The sequence below is a fragment of the Brassica napus genome, chromosome C7 (assembly GCF_020379485.1).
Source record: "Brassica napus cultivar Da-Ae chromosome C7, Da-Ae, whole genome shotgun sequence".
Taxonomy (NCBI): domain Eukaryota; kingdom Viridiplantae; phylum Streptophyta; class Magnoliopsida; order Brassicales; family Brassicaceae; genus Brassica; species Brassica napus.
The window spans coordinates 35859723-35880686 of NC_063450.1; the positions used below are offsets into that span (position 1 = coordinate 35859723).

At 37.1% G+C, this 20964-nt stretch overlaps 3 protein-coding genes and 1 long non-coding RNA gene across 4 annotated transcripts; all 4 read right to left on the minus strand.

Moving 5' to 3' along the window:
• Positions 1–1553: 1553 nt before the first annotated feature.
• LOC111209582 lies at positions 1554–4531 on the minus strand. The gene is made up of 10 exons (XM_048764200.1): positions 4454–4531; positions 4288–4356; positions 4108–4194; positions 3994–4030; positions 3621–3883; positions 3109–3537; positions 2720–2973; positions 2551–2632; positions 2045–2429; positions 1554–1948 (listed from the first exon to the last, which is right to left on the minus strand). Exons 1-10 carry the CDS (start codon positions 4529–4531, stop codon positions 1683–1685), a joined length of 1950 nt encoding a protein of 649 aa, XP_048620157.1. The 3' UTR covers positions 1554–1682.
• On the minus strand, positions 3895–6935 carry LOC125590324. The gene is made up of 7 exons (XM_048763786.1): positions 6200–6935; positions 5710–6111; positions 5511–5609; positions 5349–5423; positions 5185–5253; positions 4968–5117; positions 3895–4876 (listed from the first exon to the last, which is right to left on the minus strand). The coding sequence occupies exons 1-7, from the start codon at positions 6905–6907 to the stop codon at positions 4790–4792; spliced, it is 1590 nt and encodes a 529-aa protein (XP_048619743.1). The 5' UTR covers positions 6908–6935; the 3' UTR covers positions 3895–4789.
• A 1373-nt stretch (positions 6936–8308) lies between these two features.
• LOC106369796 lies at positions 8309–9400 on the minus strand. The gene has a single exon (XM_048764201.1). It carries the CDS (start codon positions 9398–9400, stop codon positions 8309–8311), a length of 1092 nt encoding a protein of 363 aa, XP_048620158.1.
• A 4450-nt stretch (positions 9401–13850) lies between these two features.
• LOC106381789 lies at positions 13851–14533 on the minus strand. The gene is made up of 2 exons (XR_002656012.2): positions 14203–14533; positions 13851–14136 (listed from the first exon to the last, which is right to left on the minus strand). It is a non-coding gene; the product is annotated as an uncharacterized LOC106381789 (long non-coding RNA).
• Positions 14534–20964: the final 6431 nt, after the last annotated feature.

Genomic DNA, 20964 nt, shown 5'->3' on the forward strand with positions numbered 1-20964 from the left:
CACATCCTTTACTGTATGAGTACGCCCTTTTAGAAAGTCCCACTTAAATCTCTCGGTTTCCTCTCGTGGTTCTCTTGCTTCACCAATACATTTCAAACCAGTCACCATGTGGAATTCTCTTATAGAAAACCTCATTGGCTGAGCACCAAAATGGAACCAGGATTCGTGTCTCTTCACTGTCTTGATGTTTTTGGTGAGAACTGCGTGCACTATCTTAGCTGATAATTTCAAAGACCTCTCTCCAAGCTTGATCACCGGTCCCAAAAACGTCCCTCTTATTCTGTTGAACTCATCATTTCCTAGAATTTCCTTAACAGTTTTGATATAAGCAACTATCGAGTGTTGGTTTATCGATATCGTCTTCTCTGGCTCTGATCCATTAATGGTAATGGATCTCCCATCTTGTTTCAGGAAGGGTTTCCTGAAACAATACAAATCCTTCCTGAAGTCTATTCACATGCTTTCACATGATCTAGAATTCTACCAATCATATTAGATTAAAACGAGCAAGTCAATACACAAGCAAAAACCAGGAGACCAATCTCTCAGAAATAAAACACACATAAGGTTGAATCTGCAGGAAGGGTTTCCTGAAACAATACAAATCCTTCCTGAAGTCTATACACATGCTTTCACATGAACTAGAATTCTACCAATCATATTAGGTTAAAACGAGCAAGTCTATACACAAGCAAAAACCAGGAGACCAATCTCTCAGAAAGAAAACACACATAAGGTTGAATCTGCAGGAAGGGTTTCCTGAAACAATACAAATCCTTCCTGAAGTCTATACACATGCTTTCACATGAACTAGAATTCTACCAATCATATTAGGTTAAAACGAGCAAGTCTATACACAAGCAAAAACCAGGAGACCAATCTCTCAGAAAGAAAACACACATAAGGTTGAATCTGCAACATACCTTAAAGAGATAGAGCTCTAGAAATGGTTTTTCTCGGAGAATAGAGAGAGCTCGCGTAAAAGATCGAGAGAGAGAGAGTTCTGGAGATGGGTTTTCGTCGGAGATCGAGAGATATGGAGATGAGAGAGAGATTCGAGAGGCGGAGACGAGTGAGATTCGAGAAGTTAGAAACGGCGAGAGTGTTGAGACGGCAAAAGTTTTGTCTTTTTCCAATCGAAATGTATTGGTTTTGGAAACCTATCCTATATTAATTGGTTTAAGTATGCTTATGTAATATTCTTTAACAGATGATTCACTTCAGACCAGCGGTTAAACCGAGGCATTTCATAACACAAAAGTCTCTCTATCCCCGGGTTCGATAAGTGGTGGATTCAAAATCAATTTTAATTTTTTTTTGTGTTATAGTTTAGAGTTAAATACAATTAAATGTAATCCATTAACAGATGATTCTTCTTTGCCTAGTGGCTAAAATCCCACACTATCCAAATACGCAAACTCTCTCCCTCTGTGTTCGATCCTTTTTGGATCTAAATTTTTTTTTTTTTTTTGTCTGTAAACATCACAATTTTAAGCTTACAATTTTTTCTGGAAACCCATCCAGAAACATTATTTAACCTTCCAAGATATATGACCCAAAAAAAATACTTGATATCCTTCCAATCTTTCTTATGTAACCAGACGCCAACAACATAACAAAATAAACAGTCATAACTAAAACCGAGTCTTAACTAAAACAAAAAATGTTTTGATGCATCATTCTCATTTCCCAAAGCTCTCATCCACAAATTGGTTGAAGATCTCACAAGACAAGGTTCTCCTTAGCTCCAATGCATTGTCATCATTAATCTTTGTCATGTCTCCTATCTTCAATGACTGGCACTCCAGAATCTTGACAAGAAATATCCCACAGTTGAAAGGATGTTTTGTCTTGGGTAAACCTTGTGCCTGCTCAACCTCAAATGGAATCATCTTCACTTTATCTACCTCATCACCAGAAGATTCCACCAGCAGATCAGAAATCAACACTGTCATATTTAAAAATCAATATCAAGATAGAATCAGTTGAATATTTCAAACCAAGAAACAGTTGAATACATCAAATACAAATTGTTTATATATACCTGCCAACTTTTTCACTTGAGGAATATCAATGCTGTTGCTTTCCTTTTGAAAACAATCATATACTGTGATTCTTTTCTTCTTCAAATGAATTTCCATCCCAATCCAGACATTGCTTTTTTTTCCAAGAGTAATCCCATACACAACATCAACATCTTCTCCCCATGTCTTCTCTGGATATACCTTCCCTCTTACAATATCTTTAAATAAATCGTTGAAAATCTTTTTACCTTTGACCTTTTCTTTCTTGTAAGCCAAATCATGAGAGAGCAAGCAATGCAAGAACTCCATAGGTAGGAAGCACGCCTTTGGAATCTTGTAGTTGTGGAACCAAGCAGCATTCTCATTTCTTCTGCAATTTAGCATTGCAAAGGCTCCATCAATGTGCTGCAAAAAAAAATGCAAACATTATCTATTTTGTTACTATCTAATTCCTGAAACTAAACAAATCCTTCCTGAATTTTTTTAAAAAAAAAGCTCAAGGCAAGAACATATGTAAAGAAATTACCTCTTTCTTAAGGTCCTTTTTTGCATTTTCCATGCTTTGAAAGAAAGATTTCCTTATCTTATTATCATTGATTGATAGGGACCTGTAGTCGATTGAAGATTCAAAGGAATTACTAAACCTTTTATACATAAATATAAGAATATATAGACAAGGACAGAAACATGCTTACGTTTCATGCATGCCGGGCTTTAATGTCATCCAATTTTGAAGCCTTGAAAGCTTATGTTCCGCAGGAGTTGAAAACGGATCAACTGCAGGTATAATCTCATGTATTACAGTTAAAGCCGGATTTCTTTCAGACTTGAATGGAGTTTTTGTGTCTCTAGATCGTTTAGGCACCCTCTCGCTCCTTCTTAGGAAAACATTATCCATTCCTGAATTTTGTGATGAGGCAGCAGCTTTCCTTTTCTTATCAGGCTTCACCTTTAATCAAACAATAGACACCAAGCAAAATATTATCAAATTTGTTGCAATCGGAATTTCTGGAAACCATTCCTGAAACTAAAATGTATGTATATCAAACAATTCACGTGAAGTATAATTCAAGTTATGATTTACCTTATCTGCCATCTTCCAGACTCCATCTTTCCATTCTCTATGAATTCGCAAATCTGAATGTTTGAATAGAATAGTTTCCATAGAAGTATAGAGACACACCGAGTATGTGTTATCACCAAGTACCATGCTAATTTGTCCGCTGCTCCAGCCATTGTTGTAAAAGACTTCTACCTTATCCATCATCTCAAAGGATTTTTGGTCACTAGTTGGTGTTGCAGGACGTATTTTGTCAGCCGTGATAGTATCCTGAAGTTTCTGAAGTCTATGTTGGTCTGCGAAGAGTGTCGTGTACTCAACTGTCAGCTCCTCTAGTCCTTCACACAGTTTAAGATCAACAACCTTTCCTGGATACCATATTTCGTCATCAGTAGACAAAATCTCAACCTCTGCGCCTATTTGAAAGTGAGCTAGAAGCCTGCTTACTTCAACCTATGAAAAATGAAGATTCAGTAACATCAGCGGTTTCAAATTGTTAGAATAATAATTAAAGATCAAATATACTCGATGCATACCTCGTTTGTTTCTGAAAAATCTATAGCACTTGTCTGAAGATGCTCTGTTTTCTGAGTAATAGGCGGTATCTTCGAAACATGCTCAGTAGTAGGTTCAGTAGTAGGCTCTGTGGAAACTAGCTCAGTAGTAGGTTCTGTAGTATCCTTGAGATTTTCTTCTGCTTGATTCTGCTCTGATGGTGTCTCATCGGATTGCTCTCCCTCACTTGTCTGAAGGTGTGTGTTTGCTGAGTAAGAGGCTGTGTAAGAGGCTGTGTAAGAGGCTGTGTCTTCGAAACATCTGTGGAAACTAGCTCAGTTGTATGTTTTGTAGTATCCTTGAGATTTTCTTCTGCTTGATTCTTTCTGCTTGATTGTGTCTCCTCTCCCTCACTTGGAGAAAAATATTGGGTCGCAGTTTCTGTCTCACTCTATAAGACAAAAGTAAATGGTAAGAGTTAGTTGAATAGAAAAATATTACATAAACATTTTAAATATTTCTTCTTACCAAAGCATTCTTATTTTCTTCAATAACTAGTGCAATTAGTGAAGACAATGGAGAGGAAGGTGTGTGATGCACAGCATGTGTATCCTCCTGTAATAACAATAAAATAAAAGAGGTAGTTATGAAGAAGTTTCTACAATTTAAAATTCAAGTTGTACTTATGAAAGACATTTCTATGCTTACCTTTTTATTGTTTGCTGAAATGATCTCAGTCAATGGTTGTGTAGCCTCATACGTTCCCTCTGTTACCGTCTGCAAAAAAAACAAAAAAAGTCAGGAAGGGGATCAAAAACACGTACAAAAGCTTCCAAACATTACTTGAAATCTCCAAGATTTTTTGAGCATTTACCTGCTGTTTCTGAATTGGAGTAAAAACTTGAGCCTCAATACTCTTTGGAGATATTGGAGAAGAAGGTGTCTCATTCATTTCCAGTGTTTCTTTTTGCGAAACTTGAGTCTGAGCAGCAGGTGACTCAATCACAATCTGCAAAAAATATCAGGAAAGGCCATCATGAATACATTCAATTATAATTTCTAGAGTAAATATTACCTCATCATTTGTTTTTCCTTCTTCTTGATTAGTTTTGGGTGGCGTCTCATCAGTAGAGGTTTGTGTTTCCCTCTGCCAAAAATTAGAAAGGTCTATATATGTAAATCACCCAAAACTAATTGTAAACTCCAACTGTCATTGAGCATATACCTCTTTTGTCAGATTAGGAGTGAAAATTTGACTATCAAGGGCAGGCGTGTCATCCGATGGCTCTCTCTCAATCTGTAAAAATTATCACGAAGGCAATCCAGAGTACGTTCTAAAGCTTCCAAACATTAACTTAAAAATCCAAGATTTTTTTTTGACCATGTACCTGCTGAGTCTGACTTGGAGTATAAACGGGAGTTTCAATACTCTTTGGAGCTATTGGAGAAGAAGGTGTCTCATTCATTTCCACTGTTTCTTTCTGCGAAACTTGACTCTGAGCAGCAGGTGACTCCCTTGTTAATTTCTCTCTCACAATCTGCAAAAAAATATCAGGAAAGGCCATCATGAATACATTCAACTATAATTTCTAGAATAAATATTACCTCATCATCTGGTTTTCCATCTTGATTAGGATTGGATGGCCTCTCAGCAGGTGACTCACTTGTTTCTTTCTGTCAAAAATCAGAAAAGCCTTTATATGTAAAAAAAATCACCCAAAACTAATTTGTAAACTCCAACTGTGAAAACAATATCATTGAGCATATACCTCTTTTGTCAGATTAGGAGAGAATACTTGAGTATCAAGGGCAGGAGTGTCATCATCTGATTCATTCATTGTCTCCTGCAAAAATCAAGAATGCATTCAAGAATATGTACAAAAGTTTCCAAATATTACTTCAAAACTCAACAATATTTATTGGTTACATACCTCATGTGTCAAATTAGGCTGTTGAGACATTGGAGATAAAGGCGTCTCACTCGATGGTTGCGTGTGAGACATTGGAGATAAAGGTGTCCCACTGGATCGCTGTTTGTCAAATATTAGGAAGGCATTCAAGAATATGTACAAGATCTTCCAAAAAATACTTGAAAATGCAAATGTAAAAGAAGATGTTTTGAGAATTTACCTGTTGTGTCACGTTAGTGGGAAAAACATTGTTGTTTCCTTCCAACTCTGACACACGGGCTCTAAGATGCATGTTTTCTTCTTCCAGTAATGACATTCGATCCTTCATGCTCTTCAGATTCTCCTCCATTACCTCAATGATCCTGTTCACTTTTTCATTTACTGAATCCTCATCAATCGGAGTAGAAGCTTGGCCAGTCTCCTTATTTGCCATCATTTGAATAAGAGCATCCAATGTTTCAAATGTGTCTACACACCTATTTTCCCAGTCATCGGCTGTAAGCTTGTACCCTTTCTTTGTTACATCTTTCAGTGTTTCCAGCTCGTCACTATATTTGTCTTCAATGGAGATATCATCTTCTGGATCATGAGGAATAGAAGGTAGTATGCAATGGACCTTCAGCTGAGAGTATTTTAAAAAAGACCAATGAGAAACATATTAAAAAGAAGAAGCCAAATAAACTGAGAAACATATACTTGGAAAAGCTTACCTTTGTATCAGCTTCAACCTGTAAAACCCTATCAAGTGATGGATTCTCTACGTCAGTGTATTTTTCACACAAGTAAGTCGGCCCAGGAACCTCAACTGTTGGTACACACTTACTGAACTTATTCCTTAGCAAAGGAATCGACTCTAGTATCCAAAGAAGGAATACTAGAGGATAACCTTGCAACTCAAATTTGGATTTATTCTCCAAATGATTCGCGACAGCGTTTTGAATTGACTTCAGGAGCACAATGTAAGCCTCTTTCCCCCATGGATATGTCATATCCTGTGCATTTTTCGCATATTCCAAAGGAAAACTCCCTCCTTTGCTCTTCCGCAATAATATGCTCTCTACCAGGATGAGCATTGCGAGGCATACTCTCTCCTCAGAAGCATCTTCTCTTGTGTTTCTGAGCTGTTCCACCACGTCACTTAACTTATGACTACGCCCCTTTAGCAATTCCCAATTAAATCTATCTGTTTCCCTTCGTGGTCCTTCTAATGCACCACTACATTTCAAGCCTGTCATCATATGAAATTCTCTTATAGAGAACCTCAGTGGCTGCGCACCGAAATGGAACCAGGCTTCATTCTCCTTGACAGAAACGATGCTTCTAGTGAGAATGGCGTAGACCATCTTTGCTGATAACTTCAATCCTCTCTCACTGAGCTTCATTATAGGTCCCAGAAATGATCCTCGGACTCTTATCATCTCATCTGGTTTTAGGATGCTGTCAACAATGGAGATAAACTCTGAGCCGGAATATTGGTTGATTGCTGACTTTTGCTTTGGCTGTGAACCAATAGGATACTTCAGCTCTGGCAGTGCTAGTTTTAGAGGTACTGAATCTCCCATCTTGTTTCTATCCTGCGTAAACAAGGAAAAAAAAATTTCAAACTTTTCTGGAAGGCTTTCCTGAAATAACACAACAAATGCTTCCTGGAACTATTATAAACACTAGACAGTTTCACAAGCAACAAAGGACTCATAAGCAAATTCAAGACCCTATCAAAAACAAATGCTTCCTGAAATTATTATAAACACTAGACAGTTTCACAAGCAACAAAAGACTCATAAGCAAATTCAAGACCCTATCAAAAATATCAACATTCCTAATCAAAACAAGACTCCAAGCAAAAAAGTTTCAAAATGTGTTACCATACGAGTTTCAATATTCAACATTCAATAGATGCAGCAACAAATGCTTTCTGGAAATCTTCTAAAAACATTCAATAGATGCAGCAAGAGACAACAAACTTTTATTTTATAAATTTGTACAAACACACAGAAGGTTGAATCTGCAACATACCTCAAAGAGATAAATTATGCTCCAACAACTTTGTGTTCCCACAATTCAAAAGTCTTTCATTTGCTTCGCTGGTTAATAAGAAAGAGTAACAAACAAATCAAAATCAAAACGCAAGCTTCACAAATTTTAATTCAAAAACCCTAATTTTAAAAAGTTACATAGTGATTTGTGTCCGATTTTGAGAGTAGAGAGTGTGACGCTGATGATTAGATAGCCGGAGAAGATGATTAGCGAGCCGGAGAAGATGATTAGCGAGCCGGAGACGATGATTCCCGAGCCGGAGACGATGATTCGCGAGCCGGAGACGATGATTCGCGAGCCGGAGACGATGATTCCCGAGCCGGAGACGATGATTCGCGAGCCGGAGAAGATGATTCGCGAGCCGGAGAAGATGATTCCCGAGCCAGAGACGATGAGTCGCGAGCCGGAGACGACAGTGCCGGTGAGGGTTTGAAGATTCCCGAGCCGGAGACGACACGGTTCGAAGAGTCGCGAGTGAAGGAAATGAATTTTGTTTGTTTTTTTTATTCTTATAACACAAGGGTAGTAGTGACATTTTGCCCTTTAATGAATGTCATTTTTGTGACTTTCATTTCCTGGTGTCATTTTTGTGACATAAACTTGAAAGGTGTTCTTTTGGTCAATTGCCCTACACATTATTCCATCATAATTATTTTGTGCTATTCTTAAATAACGTCCACCCTATATTTATATATATGGTTAGTTGTGATTTATTTAATAGATAATACATTCGAAGACTTTTTTTGAACAACTGAAATTTTTTTATAAACTTCAAACCGGCCTCAGGCCCAAGTGGTAGCAGCGTGATACAAGCAGGCTTTGGACAGATTGTCCGCATGCCCATTTTCTTCTCTAGGGACAAAGGAAAAACAACAGAATTCAAAAGACGCAGAGAGACATTCGATGTCCGATAGAACTCCGTAGAGGTTCATCGGCTTGGAAACCGAATTTATCGCCTTGATCAGCGATAGAGAATCTGATCGAAGCCAGATTTTGGAGATGCCGATGTGTAGGACGTGGGAAAGAGCTTCCCTCACCGCCAACCCTTCAGCCATAAGAACCGATGAAACTCGGGGTTGGAATTTACATCCATCTGAGACGATCAGCGCCGTAGAAGAGTCGAAGATCCAAGCAAGACCTGCATCAGAAGATTCCTTCCTCCAGGCCGCATCAGTATTGCACGCGACTGTTCCGGTCGGGATCGAATCAGGTCTTCCTTGGATCTGAGTGTTCTTCATTACTTTCAGGGGAGGTTCCTGAGCTTGTGTCCATTCCCGAGCACCCATCAAGGCCTTTAGAGCCGTAGTTTTCGCAGATGCAGGGCGTGCTTCAAACAACAACTGATTTCTAGTGATCCATAGATTCCACACCACCCAAGAGAAGATGTCACCTGAGACACCACAGGGTGGTAGGCAGAGCCACGATGTTGCTGCTCCGACAGCTGATATAAAGTGCGGGAAATCATCTGGTTTAATACGAGATGCGAGCGGTATTAGGTTCCATACCTGTCTTGCAAAAGAACAGTGGAGGAGGAGATGCTCTGTAGTTTCTGGTAGGCCACAATGTACGCATAGAGTATTCTGCATCAGTCCTCTCTTCTGAAGATTTTCCCCAGTGGGTAGAGCCCCATTTATAGCTTTCCATATGAAGAGCTGTATCTTTGGAGCAGTCGATACCGACCACACCGACTTGTACCAGTTGAAAGTACTAGGGATGTTTGCGCTGGTGTGATCTTGCTCCTGCATCGCTACGGCTGCTGCATAGCCTGACTTTGTTGAGTAGATTCCAGACTTCGAAGGATACCAAATGTAAGAATCCTTAGCTCCTGTCTTACTTGGCTTTAATTCTAGTATTGCCTCTGTGAAGTCCGGCATTATCTTATTGATGAGCTCCTTGTTCCATTCGCAGGCCCCTCTGGTAATTAAGTCTGAGACAAAGAGGTCACTGTCTCCCTCCCTGAGAGGACCGTGTGGAATGACGCGGGTCAAGGTGGAAATCCATGAATCAGCCCAGTCCTTCGAAGACTATAAACAGAATATAATATCCATTGTAAAAAAATACATTTTTTACAGAGATCAACCATTATTTTATACCAACCTTATTAACTAAACTGATTTCATTAACCATGTTATATATATGAACACTTCAACATTATCATTCACAAACTAAACGATGTTTGTCACAACTTAATATTCCAAGTTGGTTGTGTTATTTTAATACAAAACCAGTTCCTATAAAAATCCATAGATATGATTATGGTCTACATAAAACTGGTTCAATATTTCCATCTGCAATATTTTCAGAAAATAGCTATTTATCTTCGGTTCTGTTAGATATTTAGTCTAACCAATTATAAATCGTTTAGTGATAACTTCTAAAAACTTTGAAAACACTTTGTTATTTATTAATACTATATCGATACTTTAAAATAGGTTAGCAGTAGAATTGTGTTTTAGAACAAAATCTACTTATTTTAAAACATAAATTATTTTGAAAATAGTTTTGATACTATGTGTTATATTAAACATAGTTATATATATTTGAAATAAATAATTATATACATAAATTATACTTTTGGTTAACTAAATTATTTATCAACCAAATGAAAATATTCGGTAATTCAAGTTTTCGGGTTATCCAGTTTATAAATAGTATTTTTAGGATATGTGGTTATTTAAAAATTTAATATAATTAATATTTTTAAATATATAATTTTATTTAAAAATTCAGGTAGTCATTTGGTTCTCGGTTTGGTTTCAATTTTTCGGTCATAGATTTATGATTTGTTCTATTATTTATGCAATTTAATTCAATTTTGGTTTTTCAACTTGGTACGGTTTGGTCAGTGGTTTTGGATAAATGTGCTCAAACTTATAAACTATCTTATATAAAAATTCATTTAAAATATATTTAATTACAAAAACAAATCCGCGCTTTCCAAGCGCGGGTCATCTAGCTGACACTTTTATTGGTTATAAGAGAGGTGGTGAATTTAAAGGTTCAATCCAAGGGAGTGAACCTAAGTTTTTTCCTTTTGTTTAAGAGTTCAAAAGAGAAAAGACACAACTTTTACAAATAACACAACTCTTCCTTAAAGAGATATATTTACAATTGTAAAGACACAACTCTTCATTTGTGAACATATATTTATAGAGGCAAAGAGTAAAGAAGATACATTTACACTTGTATGTATTAAATTTTGCTTATAAATAGATGCAACTTGTATAATAACTTGCAAAATGAGGAAACCAGCAGGTGCTACAATTAGCATTAATAAGTTCATACATCGAATTATTAGTTTGAATGATCCGAAAGTGGTAAATGAAATGAACATGGTTCATTGCTTAGTTATTTTGATTTATTTTTAATATTTTTGTAATGATGTTGGTTTGATTGTCTCTTTTTAGTTAGACTGTAAATGATGTTTTTTCTTGGAATGTGCAAGAAAGACCAGCCTGATCTCAATGTGATACCTGATCCTCATCACCTTTGTGATCACATCATTGAGTCTTTCCAGTCCATTAAATCGGCTGTTTTGGAAATAGGTTCTCACAAACTAGATGTTTAACTATTGTTTTGCTCTTAAGTACAAATCACGATTAATATTGGTATTTGTTCGGCTCCTTTGGCAGAACTGTGGGGTGTTTACTATGGACTGTGCATAGCATGGGATTGTGGTATTCGGAAGCTAGAGGTGGAAGTTGATTCAGAGAGTGTGGCGGGTTTTCTTCGGACAGGGATTCATGATTCTCATCCCCTGTCCTTCCTAGTACGTTTGTGCTATGGCTTCATTTTATTAGACTGGATAGTCAAAATTTCTCACGTATATAGAGAGGCTAATTATCTAACAGATGGATTAGCTAACTATGCGTTTTCTCTACCGTTTGGTTTACATTATTTTGAGTCGGCTCCGGAGCATGTTGCTTCAGTTTTGTTAGAAGATTGTAACGGAGTGTCCAGAACTCGGCAAATTTGCCTGTAGTTGTTTTGTTTTTGATTTGAATAAAGAGTAGGAGACTATTGTCTCCTGCAGCCTACCAAAAAAAAAAAGAATTTTCATGAGGAAAGATATTTTTCTAAGAAACCTCATGAGAACATTCACAATAATCTATACACAGATTCGATTGGATGATGGTTGGTGCATCTCGACTTAGATCTCTTACTCTTTTCAATATATCATTCCTATCTTGGTGTACATATCTGGAAACAAATCATATGGATTATACAAAAAAAAAACAAGAAAAAACATTCCAAGTCACTATATTTGACAGTTTGACACTGAATCATTCTTACCATGAATGCAACTTAGAATATTTTTACCTATTGATAAGGCCACCATAATATTTTGTTTAGTGTTGAAAATGTATATACATACATACGTGTATAGATAATAATGAGTGAAAATAGTTAGTGAAAATAAAACTATTAAATTTTAATTAAAAATACAATTAAGCAACAATAATATACTTTCCTTATAAATCTCATGAAAAATGCATGGATATTGGAATTCCATGAGAAAATATACTTTCTATAGAAATTTCAAGAAAAACTTCACAGTTAATAAACACACAGATTTTGGCTGATAGTTGGTGCATCTCTGTGTAGATTTCATACTCTGTCAGTATTTTTTTTTCATGCATATATCTGGAAACTAATCATATGATTATGGAAAATATCAATTAAAAAAAGAAAAAAAATATATTGAGTCATTACAGTTGGCAACTTTGATTAATTTCATCTATTGGTAAGGCCACCATTAATTAAGGGATCTGTTTCTTCATACATTTTGTTCATGGTTATAAATTGTTCTGTATTCTACATGGATTGAAACATATAATTTTAGACATATCCACTATACAATCAATTCCTTACGGGTTCAGTTTTTTAAAGCGGCAGAAGCGTCGACCTCTAAACGCACAAGAAGAAGCAGCAGAACTCACAAGAACACACAGACCTGCTGCTTCTGCTTCTTCTTGTGCGTTTAGAGGTCGACGCTGCTGTCCCTTCTGCTGCTTCTTCATGTGCGTTCTAAAGATTGGTCAAATACAGTATTATGAATAAATGGTCCAGGAGATTTGATCACTTTAGAGATGGTGCAGTGGGTTTTTCGTTCGTGTAACATGGGCGCCAAAATACTCTTAATTGAGCAGCAATATCTGAAAGTAATCCAAATCTCTAACTTATAGATTTGTTTTAATAGATATGTTTTTCGTAGATTAAATCTAGATGAACGTTTTTTTAATTTAGGGTTAATTGCTCAGTATTAATAAAGAAGAATCCTTTAAAGATTGCATGCTTAAGTTTAATAAATGGTTTATAAACATGTATGGTTTTGCAATGAATTCATCTTTTACAAGTCTTATCTTATTTTCTACAAGATTTTTGCTTATTAATTTTTCTGTTTAAGAATTTTTAGTTTGTTTATCACTTTGTAATATCTCAGTTCGTTACTCTATTTATGGTTTATAAAGATTCTTGGTTAGTTGCTACTGCTAAATAGCTTGCGTTGATCACACTGTCTAATTCAATGTTTATGCATGGTCGTGACAGCTTGAAATTAATCAACCAGATGGATAGGAAGAGGATTGGTGTTAGGCCCTTAGTGGACAACGAAAAGGAAGATAAACTTATGTAATTAGACATCAAATTAACTTGTTATGGTATACGATATTCATCAAGCTTTGATATATAATAACTTGAAGAATGTCGAATACTGTAACAAGTTTGATATATAATAACACAAGTTTATCTTCCTTTTCCTTCTCCGTTAAGGGCCTGACGCCAATCTTGTTCCTAGCCATCCGCTTGTTTCCTTTCAAGCTGCCACGACCATGCATAAACATTGAATTAGACAGTGTGATGATGCAAGCTATTTAGCAGAAACATCTAACGAGTAATCCTTATAAACGCTAAATAGAGTAAAGAACTGAGATATACAAAGTGATTAAAAAACATTTCGTAAACAGGAAAATTAATAGGCATAAATCTTGTAGAAAAATAAGAGAAGATTTCAAAAAGATGAATTCATTGCAAAATCATACATATTTATAAACGATTTATTCACTAGTAAAAATTCACCGCATAGCCACTACAATACAGTGGCTATGGAAGAGAAAAACGTGGCTACAAAGAAAATAAGCCACGCTTATGGATTGTAAATTTACCGTGGCTATAGCCTGGTGGCTGGAAAAAACTGTGGCTAAACGTGGCTACGAGCCACGGTTTTACCATGCTGCTTTTCGTGGCTAACATAACTACAAATAACCACGGTTAGCCACTATCTCACCGTGGCTTTATTAAAATTAAAAAAGAAAAAAAAAACAAGAATAAAAAATTAAATAATTTATTAATAAAATATAAAATCTTATAAATTACATGTTTATTATATATGTATATCCTCGCACAGCACCACGCGCACCAGGGCATGAACCACGTGCAACATTCCTCCGGTTATAGCCCACCCCCGTGATCACCGGTGATACACGCACCACCGCACCACCTTCATCTTCTTCAATATTGGCTCTGGAAGGAGCCAGCGAAGCTTCATCTTGGCTTTTCTTCTTCTTCCTTTGTCTTCTCTCCTTCTTCTTCTTCTTCCTAGTTTAAAAATCTGAAACAAAATAAACACATTAATCGAAATCTGAAAAACGCAAATACGAAAAAGATTCAGTATCACCTCCGCTTCTTCCTCAGCCATCTATGTCTCTCCATCTTCGTTACCGTCGCAGTCCACCTCCGTATCTGTCATCTATCAAAACAAAATCAAATACATACACAACTGATAAGAGACAAACATAGATATGTGAGTAGAGGCATTGATGTTTCTTCTGTGAGCAGAGATGGAGAGATGTGTGAGCGGTAGAGAGATCTGTGTGAAAACGAAACTTAGATCTAGAAAAAAATCAGAGACGAGAGAAGAGAAGGAAGAAGAAAATAAATTAAAAATAAAAATAAAAAGCGTGTGTAGTTGTGGCCGTTCGATGGATCTTTATGAATGGTTGTGATCTAACAGGGGGTAATCCGTTCCTTTCTTCTTTTGACCAATGAGAAGTCAGTTTAGGAATTAGCATTAGATTTCAGTATTTCTTTTCTTTTTATTATTTAGTTGTTAGCTTATGATTATAGTGCATAACCTAAAGAAAATTGATAAGATTTTCAATTTAAATTTCAAAATTTTGAATTTAAGATATAATGCTTCATGGTTTAATGATATAGGTTTACAATATAGAGTTTATACTTTGAGAAATAGGATTTGAGTACACTTGTTAAGGATTAAATGTAAATGTTAAGATTAAATAATTGAAAGTATAAATGTTTTTAGAGTTTGAAATATATAAATTTTGGGTTTAATTAGATTTAAATATTTGTGATTTAATGTATGATATAAGGTTTGTGGTTTGAAAACATTAGATTTATGGTTTTTGTATGTAAAGTTTAAGATAAGGGTTTAGGTTTAAGATTTATAATGGATTTTAAAGAAATTTATATTTAGAATTTAAATTTAACATTTATATTTAAAGTTTTTCAAAAATGTTATATTTGTATTTTGGTTTTAGTATCTAGGATATATAATTTAATTTTGAAGTTTAGAGTTTAGGGTATAGAAAAACTAAATAGCCACAAAAATAAAGTGGCTGAGTCGTGGCTAACGATTAGCCACTGTCATTTCGTAGCTAAATCGTGGCTACTAAAATAACCATGATTATTTAGTGACTGAATCGTGGCTAGAAAAGAATAATCGTGGCTTTTTAAAAAATTGTGGCTAACCGTGGCTAAACAGTGATTTTTTCAAATAAGCCACGATTTTACACTGGCACTACCGTGGCTATGCGGAAGATTTTTACTAGTGATTAAACCTAAGCAGGCAATCTTTAAAGAAATTTTCTTTATGTTATTACTGAGCAAATAACTATAAATTGAAAAACCGATTATGCAGATTTAATCTACTGAATATACATATCTATTAAATAAAATCAATAAATTAGGTAAAATAAGATAAGATTTCTAAAATATGAATTCATTGCAAAACCGTACATGTTTTTAAACAAATTTATTAAACCTAAGCAGGCAATCTCTACAGAATTTTTTTTTAATATTATTACTGAGCAAATGACTATAAATTGAAAACCCGTTTATGCAGATTTAATCTACTGAAAATACATATCTATTAAAACAAATCTATAAATTAGATATAATAAGATAAGATTTCTAAAATATGAATTCATTGCAAAACTATACATGTTTATTAACGATTTATTAAACCTAAGCAGGCAATAATTAAAGAATTTTCCTTTATATTAATACTGAGAAAATGACTATAAATTGAGACCAGTTTATGCAGATTTAATCTACTGAAAATAAATATCTATTAAAGCAAATCTATAAACTAGATAAAATAAGATAAGATTTCTAAAATATGAATTCATTGTCAAACCATACATGTTTATAAACAATTTATTAAAACTAAGTAGACAATCTTTAAAGAAAATTTATTTATATTATTACTGAGCAAATTAGGGGGTGTATTGAATTAAGAGGTTTGGGAGATTTTGGAGTGTTTTAATTTTGGTGAGATTTAGGTGTGTTTTGAAGTGATTTGAGTGATTTTAGTAAAAAAATAAAAATAAAAATAAAATTTTACTGGAAATTTTAGAATTGTTTAGGTGATTTGGCAAGATATTTTACTGAAAATTTTAGAATTGTTTAGGTGATTTGAAATAATAATATTTAATTCATAATATTTTCTCCAGTGTTGAGAAAATCAATTCTCAAATACGCAGATCTATGAAATAAGTACGTATAGTTCTAATCATGTGAACACATGAATACATTTCAAAGTTCACTTCTTTTTCCCTTTTGTATTCATGAGTGTGGATGCTAGCTTATCTTTCTCTTCTTGATTAATCAGTGTTTCTGAAATAGTTGCTTTATGTTGTGTTTGTTTGTGGTAACCTGTCCCTAGCTTGCATCGTGGTAATGACATCTCCCTTTTCTTTCATCATTATGCTCCATATTCATCTGTGTAGGTTAGCTTCCATGGTCTGATTAGATACTTTGTTCATGATGATCTTATAGAGTGGGATGTCTTTCATCAATGAACCATTTCTAGCCTCAGTTATTGCAGGTGATCTAGGCTGTCTGATTTCATCCGAGAATTTGTTTTCAAGTTCCATCTCTTCAAACAGCCTGCGGTCTCTGCTTCTGTGCCAAGAGCGCTTCTTCTCTGCTTTCCAAGCCTCTTCTTTTCCCTAACAACTGCTTGCTCGATGCTTTTAGTTCTTTACTTCATGTCCTGCAATAGCACAATTCCATTGTTTTGGTTGGTACTGCTATACCCTTTAGGTTCTTCAGATATTACCGCTTCTGGATACTCACCAACATGAAGAAATTGAAAGAGTTTAGCTACTGAGGAATATAGAGGCATATATGCAACATGCTCACGCTTCTGGATACTCACCAAATGGAAGGCGCTAGAGGTGACATGTCATTTATAATAATACGAATATGTTTATCTGTCTACAACAATCTCTCTTTTCCCACTAACAATTGGTGTTGCCATCACTATGACGTATACTGTAACATCCCCGAACCGTCCTAGACATATGGTCGACCAACCGGTCAACAATCAAACAAGAACATGACCGATCGACCGTCCAACACCTAGGATTAAAGATGTATGAGCCAACTGGCCAGCCAACAATCAAACAAGAACATGACTGGCCGTCCAACCCAACACCATAGTCCGGAAGCGCTACATGACAGGTTAGGGACGATCCGGCCAGAGTCACAAAATTTACTCTACGACCTCGACCAGTTCCTCCATTAACTCGTCCCGCTGCGTCAAGACACAAGGCTTTGCAACCCGTACCTAGAGTTAGCGTTTTCGGTTAGATCGAGGCCTAACGCTTTTCAACCCGTACAACGACCTAACGTTGTGTTAGACCGGACTAGTCAAATATCAGAGTACTCATGAAGCGCATATAAAACATTTACTTTATTGATTCAAAAAATATCCATACATTGAAATAATTCAAGACTGAGCCCGGCCTAATGTCAAATCGACCCAACAAAACAGATAACGCAATACCGTTTACAAAAGGCATGAAATCTACTCCGGCGGTCCTAACGTCCAGCACCAAGTTATCCGATCATCCTTACCTAAAGCGACATGCAAAAAAGACAACGGAGTTGGATGAGTAACCTAATGTTACTCAGCGAGTTACAATCCCCAACTAACACATACAACCCCTCGCTATCCCACCCCAAACAATCTAAAGCGAGAGGTTCACTTAATAGCACAATTCCATAACAATAAGCAATATCTGAAATACGCAGCGGATAATAATAGCAAGATAATTAACGATATGAAATCATAACCGCTAATGAGTAGCTAACCATTTAAACTCAAACTCAACTCAATCTAGGGTTCAACAACCCTCTACACTATAACTAGGGCTCTTTGTGAGTTAGTATTCCTCCTCTATCCTCGGCAATATCCTATCTCCCTACCACAAAGGCCAGAAGAAGGAACTTTCAACCGAACGTGGCCCACAGTACGTTCGGGTCACCGCGCGACAGCCCCAGTACGTTCGGGCCACTGCCGGTTTTCACACGACGATTGCGGCCCACAGTACGTTCGGGTCACCGCAAGACAGCCCACAGTACATTTGGGTCACTGCCGGTCACTACCCCGTCGTGCAACCACTCAGCCATAGGTCATGACCCCATCTCTCTGAGTGTTCTCGATCCAGCGAATAATGGGTTTCCTTAAATCCGCTGGGTACGAGGTCGAGGAAACACTAATCCACCTCAAACATTCCTAGCATGGTGGGTTACACACAAGCTATATGACATCACACTCTAACTCTAGAAAACTAACAAAAATATCATTACTAAACAAATCAACCAGTTAGTCACTCCCTTACCAAGAGCTGACTAACCTCAATCAACAAGCAAGAATTCAACATTCGCTAACTAACCAATCAACTTAACCATTAGCATGCTACTACGGTTCCCAAGCAATAACTAAGCATGCTATCAACTCAATCAACTAAAACTCAACTATTAACTAATCAAACCGTTACTCAGTTAGAGCCGGCCCCCTACCATGATCCAACTTTCAAGTAACGGGAACCTGCATGAAAACAAGTCAGCAATCAATTGATCACAACTCACAGTGTTCTTTGCCGATAAGCAGCCGGTTGATCGGAGAAGACTTGGCCAAAACCTAATTGACGACATGACTGGAGTGGATTGGACTGATCTTGTCCTGGACACAACTTCGGCTTCACCATGAAGAAACTGGCAGGCCTCAACAGACTGATCTGGACTCGGACAGAACCTCCTTTAGCTTCTGGACAGTTCTTCGGACTTCCCGGCGGAGTATCGAGCAGAACTTCAACTGATCTGAACCCGTAGAACTGAACTAACTCCGGACAGTATCTCTAGTTGATCATTAAAGGAACTGAGTGTCCTGGACGAATTCAGTTAGACAGAACCGTCCCTAGGCGCTGACTCGAAATCAGTAGAAAACTGATCTCGAAAACTCTCCAAAACTCTCGAAATAGCTCGGAATCACTTGCTTTCTTTTTCTACTTTTCTCTCACGTTTTTAACTGGCTTTGGACAGGTCTGGATGTCCTCAAATGAGCTGGGGTCGTGGCCTATTTATAGAATACAGAAGCCAATCAGATTCAGGTTGGTGGCAGCCCGTGTGTCGCTTCGCATGGCTCCGGACGAATGCGCGGCGACACCTCGTGTTCCACATGTCTGGCTGCATGTCCAGGACACATGCAGGACGCCACCACTCCTCCCAGATGTCAGGTTGCATGATTGGAATGCATACAAGATGCCACACCAGTACACACATGTCGATCAGCATGTTTCGGTTGCATGCGCGGAGACACCTCGTGCTTGGTCGATCCACCTCGTGCTTCTACATGTCAGGCTACATGTACAGCTTCCATGCACGGTGACACCTCGAGCTTCTATAGACACTCAGCTTGCTGGATGGTTGACACCACGTTCTGAACCCATGCAACGAGCCACATGGAGCTTCTCGGTCCATTGGCCTGATTCTGGTCCTTCCGGTAAATTTCTGACCCGCGATTAACCCCAAATATTTTTCTTCTCCCGTTCAGATGAGTTTAATATTTTTAATAAACTCCAATCTGAAGTCTAACCTTGGCGGTAAATATTTCCCGATCCTTCGGCTTCATCGAAGACTTGCATAATACCGAAATTAGGGTTTTTGTCTAATTTCGGGTGTTTCCGTCGTGCTTTGATCCCGTCGTGCTTGCTTCTCATCCTGCTTAATTCCAGTCCTGCTTCCGACTTATGATGTCTCCAGAATAATATTTTACTGATATGAAGATTTTCCGAGAAAACTTCGTGATGAAGAAACGTCGGTCTTCAAAAACGTCGAGCTTCTAAACCGTCGTGCTTCCAAAAACGTGATGCTTTCAAAACGTTTGTCTAATCAATCTAAGACATCCTCTAACTATGGTGGAGCAACTTATTCGACTCATAGTTCACTCACGATCAATTCTCGCCTGCGACTCGACCACCACAAAGATACTCGACCATTCTCTTTTTTTTTTATACGGGTTTCTACTTTCTCCCCCCCCCCCCCCTCCCCTCCCCCCTTAATAGAATTCGTCCTCGAATTATTAGTTGCGCAAATTCTCTTCTTCACAACATTCTCCACTCGTCTCCATATACTATTTACTCTGTCCACCACGGTTCCTCGAGTGTCCTCCACAAGGTTTCCACAATTGTCTTCAGTTGAATGATCGCTGGATCATCTCTTACTGTTGCTCTGCCATAACACTCTGATTTCCCATGATACGAACTTGTCCAGATTCCTCAAATCCTTCTTAATCTTCCTTTTCCCAAAATAATGATGAAGTCCTTTCCCAACGAAGTCTTGTTCCTCACCATTTGTCCAGTATATACCACTGTCCAGTACCTCTGAAATTGTCTCTCCTCTTTCGCTTCGGTTTTTGGTTTGGCCTCCAACTCCCTCCACTTTAAGGTTTTCATCCCTTAAAGTTCCGATCAACGAACACACTTACTCGCTGCAACTCAAAAGAACACTTCACACGCAATTTAGTAGACAATTAACCCAATAATCTAATAACCCAACAAATTCTAACAATTCAACCTAACCACAATTCTAACCAGTAACCTAGCAATTCTAGATTCAACAATTTCAATCCTAATTCCTAGAACCACAAATTCTATCGCTGGACGTGACCGGTTTCCCTAATGCCTTTTGCGACTCTTTTTGACTCGATAAAATATTTAAAACCGATTAAATCATGAGTTCTGAGAGCATGGACGAAACCATGCTCTGGTACCACCTCTGTAACACCCCCGAACCGTCCTAGACATATGGTCGACCAACCGGCCAACAATCAAACAAGAACATGACCGATCAA